Here is a 10,706-nt window from a genome sequence, read left to right as displayed (position 1 = left end):
CAAGGCCAGCCTGGGCTATGTGGTGAGTTCAAGACCAGCCTGACCTACATCATAAGACCCTGTCTCAAAAAGCCAAAACCAGAAGTAACAAAGACAAACTCCGTTCTGAGGACTCACTGCTTTACAAAGACTAATATTTTTCAGCCTTTTACAGTCACTCCAATAAGGACCAGATTTTAACTGTGAAAAATAAATATTTATGAGGAATAAAAAATGGAGATGCTGGGCCGGGGATTTAGCTCAGTGGTTCCGCTGCCTGCCTCACAAGTACAAGCTCCCTAGATCGATCCCCAGTACCCGCCCCCCAAAAAATGGAGATGCTATAAGATCCTTTCACAGGGTCAACAGACCAACCAGAAAACCATCCTCAAGTCCAAAATGGCCAGCACCAGGCTCGACAGATGGAGACTGGACCCTCAGGAGACATGAAGGGGCTGCTATTTGTACCCATGTGTGTTTCATGTATAGCTCAGGTCTGTCCGGGCTTGAATCTCTGTCTAACCTGTGTTTGTGTTAGCTTTCTGTTGCTGTGATGAAATTCCTGATATAAACAACTTAAAAGGAGGAAAGGTTGATTTTGGGATCATGGTTTCAGAGGTTTCCATCTGTGGTATCTGAATCCTGCTGCTTTGGGGCTGAGGTGGAAATAGTAGGGGACACTGAGAAACTCAGTGGTTACCAAAAAAAGCAGGAGAGGCAGAGGGTGGAGTCCAGATATCCTCCATGACCTCACTTCCTTTCCCAGTAGGCTCCACCTTTTAAAGGTCCCACCCCCCCCAATAGCACTTTTGAGGGACACATAAGGTCCAAACCATAACAGCACTAATAGTACCACATTTGTTTTATTGTTAGATAGTGAATTCTCGAGGCTCCAGTTCATCGGGGTTTTTTTGTTTGTTTTTTGAGACAGGTTGTCACTCTGTAGTTTAGACTGATATTGAACTCTCTATATAGCCCAGACTGGCCTCAAACTTGTGATGATCCTCCTGCCTCAGCCTTCCAAGTACTAAGCATGCACCACCACGTCTATTTTTGATGTCCCTTCTATCCACAGGTATTTCTCTGTCCCTGCCTGCTGTTGACCAGGCACTTGCTGAGCCTGAGGTCCTAAATTCAGAAGGGAGCTCTTGGTCTAGGAAGCTTAAAAGAATAGAAGGTCCCTGGGCTTTGTCCACTTCACTTACTAACCTGTGGCCTTAGCGTTTCTTCATCTCTCTGTGGGAATGAAAAGGTTTAAGATTAGCAATGTAAATATAAAAAATACCTACCCTAGTGCCAGAGCATAATAGGCACTCAATAAATGGCAGCTGTTCTAGCAGCAGCATCCTCTCTGAGGTGTGAGTACCTCTACAAACAGGCCTGTGACAGTGTCCCTCCCTCTGTGCCGGATTGCCCTGTACAGCAGACCTGTTCCTCCCTCCATAGGAATAACACGTTTGAAACCATTTGACATCGGCGTAGGGATGGAGCTCAGCAGTAGGTGCTTACCTAGCATGTGTGAGGCTCTGGCTTCAATTCCTGCCACCTCAAAAAAGTAAATGAAATAGTTCAGCTTTTTTATTGGGAAAACAAGGATTGGACCCAGGGCCCTCCCACTGACCTACAGCCTGAGACATTTTTTGTAGGAACCAGCTTTTTCTCCAACCAGGGAACCAACATGAACAAAAGGCACAAAGATAATTTTGAAGGGGAGTGCCAGGGGACTCTGCCTCTAGTGGACAAAGAGCCCTGATCTGACAATGTTCCTTACTTTTGTTAGACTTGCACAAACCAGAAGCAACCAACCAAGTGATCCAGGGTCCAGGAAAAGTTCGTCAGGTTCTCATAATTTGTAGACTATACCCGAATATGTATTTTCTTTTAATCAGACCTCAGCTGCAGCTGTTTCTCCTTGAAACTGGTTGACACTGGCATGCTAGCAAACAGCCCAAGGTGGGAGCCGGCTTGCTCTCCCCCCGCCCAGCATCCCAAGGAAAGTTCAACCACTGAGGTATCTACCATTGTGGAGCTGAATGTGGGAGACCAGGTCTTCACCACCACCACAGACGCCCTGAGGAAAGTCCCTGGCTCCAGACTGGCAGAGATGCTCTCCAGCCCAGCCTCTGCCTGCAAGGATGCCGAAGGCCACTTCTTCATCGACCACCCCAGCACCTTTTTCCATCCCATCCTGGACTACCTGCACAGTGGGCAGGTGCCCAAGCAGCACCTCCCTGAGGTGTGCCGTGAGGCCCAGATCTACGCTATCCAGCCTCTGGTCAAGCTCTTGGAGGACATGCCTCAGATATTTGGCAAGCAGGTGTCCCAGAAGCAGTTTTTGCTGCAAATGCCAAGCTACAGCAAGAACCTGGAGCTCCTGCTGCGACTGGCCCGGGCAGAGGCTGTGAGGAGGCGTGCATCGCAGGTGGTGGTGTGTGTGGTGTCCAGCGAGGAGCAGGCCACATGGTGTGCAGATCCTATATATTATCTGGCATCCAAAAAGATATCAGTTGTCAAGTTTGGGCCCTGTAAATTAGGTTGTGACAGGAAGGACCTTCGGCAGTGCCTAGAGATAGACATTAAGGCCTGGGGGTACCAGGTATCTTATGATACCTACAATGATGTTTCCTTCAAGCAGCTGTACCCTCATCTGTACCAACAATATTTTTGCTACAAGTTGAGAACCCCTTCTGTGTGTTCACCTTCACGTGGTGGTGACCCACCCATGGGCTGTTTGTTATGGGTTCTTGGGGCCCATGAAATTAAAAAGTATCATCAAAAAAAAAAATAGTTGGAGTCAAGCTGACCTTGGCTGGAAGTGAACTCAGCAGGGCCCTGCAACTTCATGGACTAGGACTTAAGTCTCGGTAGCAGCCATTAGCAGAGGGCTATAATCGCCCAACTCTGATATCTGCACCAGGAAGTCCCAAAGGCCAGTGGTAGAAGCTAGAAAGCCTGCACTGGAGGAATAAAGGATCTGTGCCATGAGGCTAAGGAATCTTCACTGAAACCAGGGAGCAATACTCAAGGCAAAGATCAGAGCTCTCCTGATAAGAACATCGACTGTTCTCATCCAGCAACAAGGACCCATGCTCCAACAATGACAAGAAGGGGTCATCTAGACATAAGCCACACTGAGAAGTGCACTATCTTTTGTCTTCTCACCTCCACTCTGAACATTGGCACTCAACTCCCACCAATTGTGTTTGCTTAGTGCTGAAAATAAGTCCCTTCACATAGTTGCCATCTTTTTTTAGTCAGTTTTGTATTGCTGTAACAAAATACCTGAGGCTGAGTACCTTATAAAGGAAAAGAGTTATTTAGATCTTGGTTCTGGAGGTTCAAGATCATGGCCCCAGCATCACCTTGGCCCTGGTGAGGACCTCATGGTGAATGGCATCACAGCAGCTAGAGCAAGAGCAGAAGAGGGATTCAGAGATGTGAGGTTTGCTCATAACAACTCACTCTCACGGGAACTAATCCAGTCCCAAGAGAGGCATGAGGTAGAGCCCCATGAAATCTTGCCCTAGGTCTCACCTCTTCAAGGTTCCACCTGCTCAACCCCACACCTGGGGTACCAAGCTTCCAGCACATAAACCACTAGGCTGGTTTATGCTAACTACATCCCAATCATAGCACCATCCTCCTAACAACACAGTTGATCAGGGGACCAACTCTTCAATGATGAGTTGCCCATACCTCTGGCATGATGAGTGGTGAAGGGACACCACCATCACTTTTCAAGTGATATGAGAGCTGTTCAGATTTCCATTCCCCACAATATGGCGGACCAGGTAACTTCCCTGACCCTAAGATGAAATCAACTAAAATGCTCAGAGTGATGTTGTAAAACAACTTCTAAAATATTTCCTAGGAGGGAGCTAAAAATATTCAGAAGCCCCAAAACTAGAGAAGTTAGTCAAGTGCCACCTTTCACTTTGAAAGTATCTGATTAAACTCTGTGAGATTTTACCTCTTCACAGGATAGAGGCAATAGAAGACAAAGACAGGGATCTCCCAAGATGAAGGCTCAATGGAGACCCCAAAGAGCTGCCCCCATGTATAAGGGAGAACTTGGAAGCCCCCTTCACACCCTCTCTTGGTGATTTTTAAAGCAACAGAACTTATTCTCACAGTTTTGGACTCCAAAACCCAAAATTCAGAATCAAGGGGCTGAAATCACTGTGTTTAAGGGTGTCTGGAGGCTCTGAGGATCCTCCTTTGTTTGCCTCTTCCAGATTCCAGTATTCCTTGGCTGTTGCCAAATCAATCCTACCTGACCCCCCAAATCCTGACCACTTTCTCCTCTTTTATCTATAATGTCCCTCTGCTTCTCTAAGGATACTTGTGGTTTCATTTAAAGCTTAGCTGGATAAAAATGCAGGAGAATCCTCCTCTAAAGATCACTCATTTCATCAAGTTTATAAAGCTTTTTTACAAGTCAGGTCACATTCCCAGGTGTGGTACTAGGATGTCCAATTTACCTACTCATACTGCTTTCTTCAGGGCATTGCTCAGGCTACTTCACAGCCCTTATCAGGAACTAAAAGGAAATCATTTTGGTTTGGGTTTCTGAGCGAAGGGGCAAATCCATCTTTCTTAAGAAGTTACAACCTCAATCTGGTCCCCAGGCAGATTTGTAGCTGTTAATGGCTTATATCTAGAAGTCTCCCCAAAGCCTCATGTGGTCACACATGTGGTCAGAGGTGGCTGGATCTAGGATGTGTGAATGTGGATTAAGGTTGTGATACTGGGATTAAGGATGTGTAATACTGGGTTAGTCCATTAATTGGTTTATCATAGCTCTGGGTAGCCCCACCTTGGGAGAGAAAGGAATACTGGCGGCTGCTGCTGCTGCTGCTGTTGCTGCTGCTGCTGCTGCTGCTGCTGCTGCTGCTGCTGCTGCTGCTGCAGCCTCCTACCTGCCATGCTATGGGCTATTTCTCCTCTGCTATGCTGTCCTGCCTTGAAGCCATCTAACTATGGGCTGAAACCCCTGCAAACTGTGAGCTAAAATAAACCCTTCTTTCTTTAACTTTGGGTGTTGGGTATTTTGTAACAGCAGTAAAAAGATAACTAAGACAAGCCTCAAACAACCATATCTGGATAGTGAAACAAAACCTCTGGGTTAACTGCTAGAGATCACAAAATCCAAAAGGAATGTGTCATGAGAAAGAGCCAGCACAAACAAGAAGCAGCTTCCAAGTCAGACCACAAATACTCCAGATGCTGACCTCAATTCTCAGAAAATGGACAATGAGTGTGTTTAGTACATTTAAGTATAAAAAGCCATTGATAGTGTAGGGAGAAGCACAAGAGACTGAATCTCCCGGCTTTGCCAGGCTAAAAATAAACTCCAAATCCCAGGGGCTTTTAAAAACAAAGCCTGGTCTCTAGCTCATGTTACATGAGGGGACAACTAAGGGTCTTCTCTAATCTCAGTGACTTCTTCATTCCAGGAACTAGGCTGAAGAATGTACCAAAGGGCTTTCAAAAGGAATATCAGTCCCTACAAAGGCAGTTAGAGCTTCTGCTTGGGGAGTATGTCACATCATTCCCTTGCCTGAAGACACAGTCAAGACCCAATTGAACAGAACAAGGAAGTTACTCCTCCCAACGGGAGAACCACAGTCACATGGCATTTGTTTATAACGAAGGGGAAGACTAACTGGGAGCGATAATTACCATCTAATACTGTCTTACTCTCCTTGGCCCTGGGACACAATACCCTATATCCACAACTTAAAGAAAGAGAGGTTTATTTTGGCTCATGGTTTATAGTCTGTGGTCAGCTGGCTCCAAAACAGGACAGCATGGCAGCAAGGCATGGTGAAGAAGAGCTGCTCAAGGCATGGTGGACAGGAGGCAGGGAGCAAAGGGAGGAGCTGGGAAGGCCATGCCCCCAGTGATCCGCCTCTTCCAACCACCCCGCCTCCTAACAGTGAGTCTGCTGCCCATGCATAATCCTAACCCCTCCAAAAGCACCATCTATGAGCACATAAGGCTTTAGGAGGACATTCAAAAGCAAACCATAGTGAATACAGACTAACAAGTAGTTTAAAGAGATTGTGGGGCATGAGAAAACGAAAACCTCTAGAAATAAAAAATTAAAGTTTTATAAGTCAGAGACAGACTTAATGATAGATTGGGTATGGCTGAAGAGAGAATAAGCAGACTGATCAGAAAGTGGAGCATTTTAGAGTTCTCCAGAGAAATGGAATGAATAAGATGTGTGTAAAGATAGAGTTATACTAAGGAATTGGCTCGTGTGGTTGTGAGGCTGACAAGTTTGAAATCTGCAGGGAAGATCAATAGGCTGGAGACTAGGAAAAGTCATATTTCAGCTTGAGTCCAAAAGTAAAATTTTACTCAAAGGTTTGAGTCTGAAAGCAAAATCAGCTCTTCCTCAAAGAATCTTATGGGTTTTTTTTTTCTTTTAAGGCCTTCAACTGATTATACATAGCCCACCTAAATTAAGGACAGTAATCCAATTTATTCAAAGTATACTTGTTTAATGTTAATCTCACCTAAAAAGGACCTTCCCAGTAATATCAGTACTAGTGTTTGACCAAATATCAGTACCATGGACCACCCATGTCAGCACATAAAGTTAATCATTATAGGAAGGCTACATCTGCCTCTGATTTTTTGAAATTTGTTTTCAACTTTTGCTATATCTGTATAGAAATACAATTGATGTTTAAAATTGTACCCTAACACCTTGTTAAACTTAGTAGCTCTTTTGCAGTATCTTTATAATTTTCTGTATATAGGATTACCTTGAAAAATGACCATTTTACTTTTTTTAAAAAGTAATTTTTCCAGAGCACAGCACAGAGAAACAAAAAAATTAAACATAAAGGCAGTCAAGATACAAGATATAGGAAGGATGGACTGAGAAGATAAATCACAAGCCTAATCAGAGTCCCAGAGAGGTAAAGAGAATGTGACAAAAGCAGTATTTGAATATTTGAAAAGATCATGACTGATTTAAAAATTTAGGGATCCCAAATCCCAGTTTGTCCATATGTCAGGCTGGACAGATAAGGAGCAATCCCCTCAGAGGAAGATCACAGGACACCAAAAACCAAGGAGGGAGATGACCTTCAGAGAGAAACAAACTGGGAGCTGACATCTCAGCTGCTACAGAAATCTGCAAGGATGGAGTATGCATCAAAGACTTTGTCAGTTTAGAGCTGTTCACTCTGCAACAAGTATCTTTCAGGAAAAAACTACAAAAAGTATCTTTCAGGAAAAGCTCTAAAGAATCGGGGAAACAAAAGCTGAGAGTTTGACATCAGAAGCCCTGCATCAGATAAAGATCTAAAGGGTTATTTCCGGGAGAAGGAAATGGATTCCGGGTGCAAATCGTACTTTTAAGAAAAAGAGAAAAATAGGAAAAACATTGATAAACATGTTGGTTTATTTTAACAAACATTGATTGTACAAGACAATAATAATTTAAATGAGAGATCTATTTATAGCATGATGACTCTACTTAAATAACAGTGTATTGTATTCCTGTAAGTAACTAAGAAAGTAGATTTTAAGTATTCTTGACATGAAAAATGTTAGGTCTGTGAGGCATCGCACATGTCCATTAGCTTGGCTTAGCCAATGTAGACATGTTTTAAAACATCGTGTTATACCCCAAAAAATATGCACAGTGTGAATTTTTTAAAAATGAAACAAGAATGAGATTTACAAACAACTAAAATGCAAGGAGAGGAAAAACTGAAGTTAAAGTATGTTACAGCTCTTGATGTGATTGGAGGATTTAGCTCAGTGGTTCCACTGCCTGCCTTGAAAACGCAAGGTCCTGGGTTTGATCCCTCGTACCAAAAAAAAGAAAAAAAAAATTAAAGCGCTTGATATTTTAGGTTGAAGAATAAATACATTGCTAATATGAGATGTGGACAAGTGTGTTGAGATTCTTAATGTGACCTCATTACTAGAAAACTACATCTCAGAGTGGTAGGTGTGTGATTGTTTTCTTTCTTTTGAGACAGGGTCTCACTCAATTGCTAAATTGCCCAAGCCAGGCTCAGTTTGAACTCCTCCCCCTCCCCCTGCCTCTGCCTCCCCAGTGCTGAGTTACAGACACACATCATCATGCCCTGCTACGTTACCGGTTCTGTTGACTGTTGAACTGACGATGCCATCAATTATAAAATGTATTTGAACCACTGTAGGAAAAAGGATATGTTGTCCCTTAAACTATGCCTCGCTATCAAGTGACACCTCTAAATGTCAGAGATGTCAAGGTGTGTATGTGCATGGACGCCCGTGTCCACGCACACATAGGATGAAAGTAAATACGGCAATGTTACTAGTAATCTAGGCACACGAAGGCTATCTGGGCATAAAACTTCCTAAAGATTGAACATTTTTTAAATAAATTGGGGAGAAATTGTAATGTAAATGGATATGCTTAAAAATAGTCATTATTCCAACATGTATTCATTACGTATGTGTTCAAAATGCAGGGTTTAGCCGGGTATGGGGGTACATGCTTGTAATTGCAGCACTCGGGAGGCTGAGGCGGGGGAATCTTTGTGACTTCGAGGCCTGTCTCAAAACAAGTGTTTTGAAAATGAGCTGATAATGGGTTTTTGTCTCAGAAAAATAACTGGGATTTCCACATTCCTTTTGTGCTTAACCTTAGCATAGATATCTTTCTAATAGGCAAGGTTTCCTCCCCAGCCCCACAGCGAAGGTGTTCCTAGGGGTTCAGCCACACGCAGGCAAGGACACAGCTCCAGCTGAGGCGACTCTGAGGCAGCAGAGAGGCCCTGGGCACACAGCGGGCAGAGCATGCGCACTAGCTCATGGGGGCAGTGGCTGAGCCTGCGCCCTGGCTGGCTTCCGAGGACGCAGGAGCGACACGAGAGAGAAAAAGGGCTAATGGCATTTAGGCAGCGCCAAGGATGCCGGCGAGGACATGCGGCATGAATAGAGGGGACCTTATTCCTGCCTCGGCTACTGAGTTCTTCGTGCTTGCATTTTGCTGGGTGCACTCCGAAGCCGGCACACTCCTGCTCGCCCCACATCCTAGAAGTATTTGAGGGAGGACTGGAGAATTAGGACAGCAATCATCTTCCTCATAAATGTACTTGGATCTTTTTACAACATAAGCAGTACACGGACAAAGGTAGCCTGTGTTAAATGCTTATATATGTCAGACTTTGAGGTAAACAAAACACATATATTATCTCATGTATTTCTTTTTTTTTTTTGACAGTCACTAAATTACCCAGGCTGGGCTGGAATTTATACTCTTCCTGCCTCAGCCTCCCAGAGTGCTGGCATTATAGTTGTGCACCACCACCCCTGGCTCTCATTTATTCTTGATGATTGAACTTTCATCAGAAACATCTGAAACCACTTAACAATAGCCCAAGGCAGCCTAGGAGCCAAACTAAGAGTTCATCCCAGTGTGCGGCAAAGGCCACTGTGTTATAGAGGATGGGTGCAACTGTCTTGTGAGCCTGTAAACTTTGTGGCCAGAAGGGAAGGTGGAAGACTCCCACCCACTAAAAAATTCCAGGAATTCAGGGACAAGAAGGGGTTTCAGCATTAGGGCCACTTTTAGGACATTCTATCAGAAAACAGGGTCTGGTTTGCTTGAAAGGCCTCTAAGGGGAGCACTGTGGGCTGTTTCTGGCAGCAAAGGCCTGTGGAAGGATCTCACTAAACTTACCCATGGGGTTAACCACCGCCCACTGGACTGGCCTCAAGCCACCTGCTCTGTCTCACAAGCCAGGGGTTCAACCACAGCTGCACAATGTAACCGATTGGGCTTTAGAAAGGTCAGGGCCCAGGCCTCCCCAAGCCCAATTAATTCTAGCTGTAAATTTAAGATTCCAGCATCAGTTTGTTGGTGGTATTAAATCCAGGGCCTTTGCACTGAGATACACCCTCAGCCCTTTTTTAAATCTTTGATTGCAAGTTAGGGTGTTGCTAAATCACTAAATTCCCTGGGCTGGACTGCAATTTGAGATCCTCCTGTCTCAGCCTCCCAGAGTGCTGGGATTACAGGTGTGCATCACCATACCCACCTCAGCATCAGTACTTTTGAAGGTCTCAGGATGATTCCATCCTGCAGTATGGGAGGAGCACAGCTGCTGTAGCCAAGCAGGTATAGAAGGTTTATCTGCACTTTCATGTGCTCTCCAAAGGGGTCTGCAGAGATCTGCGGCTGGACTTTGCCACAGCTGTCTTGAGTTCTACCCACCAAGATGGCCCCATGGAAAACTGGCCTGTTTCCAATGAATTAAAAATAAACAAAACCATCACAGTGACACATAGAGCTTTATAACTTGACCCCAGCGCCATCAGCACCTGGACTGTGCCTGACACCTTTGCTGTTATCTTGGGAGACACCAGGTCCATTCTGGCTTTGAGGTTGCTCTTTGTTTTGTTTTGTTTTACATTCATTTTTTTTAAATGAAATCATGGAACAAAATTTCATAACAAAATAATAAGAGAATAACAATAGTTAATACACTGTGTATCCTTGTCTTCAAAGTACTCAGTGAAAAACATAGAACTAGGGCCGGGGATTTGGCTCAGTGGTTCTGCTGCCTGCCTCACAAGCACAAGGACCCGAGTTCGATCCCCAGTACTAAAAAAAAAAAAAAAAAAAATAGAACAAGAAACATTTACAAAGAAGAAACAAGTAGATAATAACACAAAACTTTCATTTCAATGAACTAAGATAAACTACCAGC

General features: G+C 44.3%; 1 protein-coding gene across 1 annotated transcript; it reads left to right on the top strand.

Annotated features, from left to right (window-relative positions):
- Positions 1 to 5: 5 nt before the first annotated feature.
- LOC104851461 (BTB/POZ domain-containing protein KCTD14-like) lies at positions 6 to 7,805 on the top strand. Its single transcript, XM_033768088.1, has one exon. The coding sequence runs from the start codon at positions 1,913 to 1,915 to the stop codon at positions 2,765 to 2,767; it is 855 nt and encodes a 284-aa protein (XP_033623979.1). The 5' UTR covers positions 6 to 1,912; the 3' UTR covers positions 2,768 to 7,805.
- The last annotated feature ends 2,901 nt before the right edge of the window (positions 7,806 to 10,706 follow it).

Source organism: Fukomys damarensis, unplaced genomic scaffold, assembly GCF_012274545.1.
Source record: "Fukomys damarensis isolate Sample0158 unplaced genomic scaffold, DMR_v1.0_HiC HiC_scaffold_24, whole genome shotgun sequence".
In the NCBI taxonomy this organism is placed as follows: Eukaryota; Metazoa; Chordata; class Mammalia; order Rodentia; family Bathyergidae; genus Fukomys; species Fukomys damarensis.
This window is presented reverse-complemented; position numbering and strand designations above follow the sequence as displayed.

Coding starts and splice junctions, on each gene's coding strand:
- LOC104851461 (XM_033768088.1), top strand. CDS start 1,913: ATGCTAGCAAACAGCCCAAGGTGGGAGCCGGCTTGCTCTCCCCCCGCC.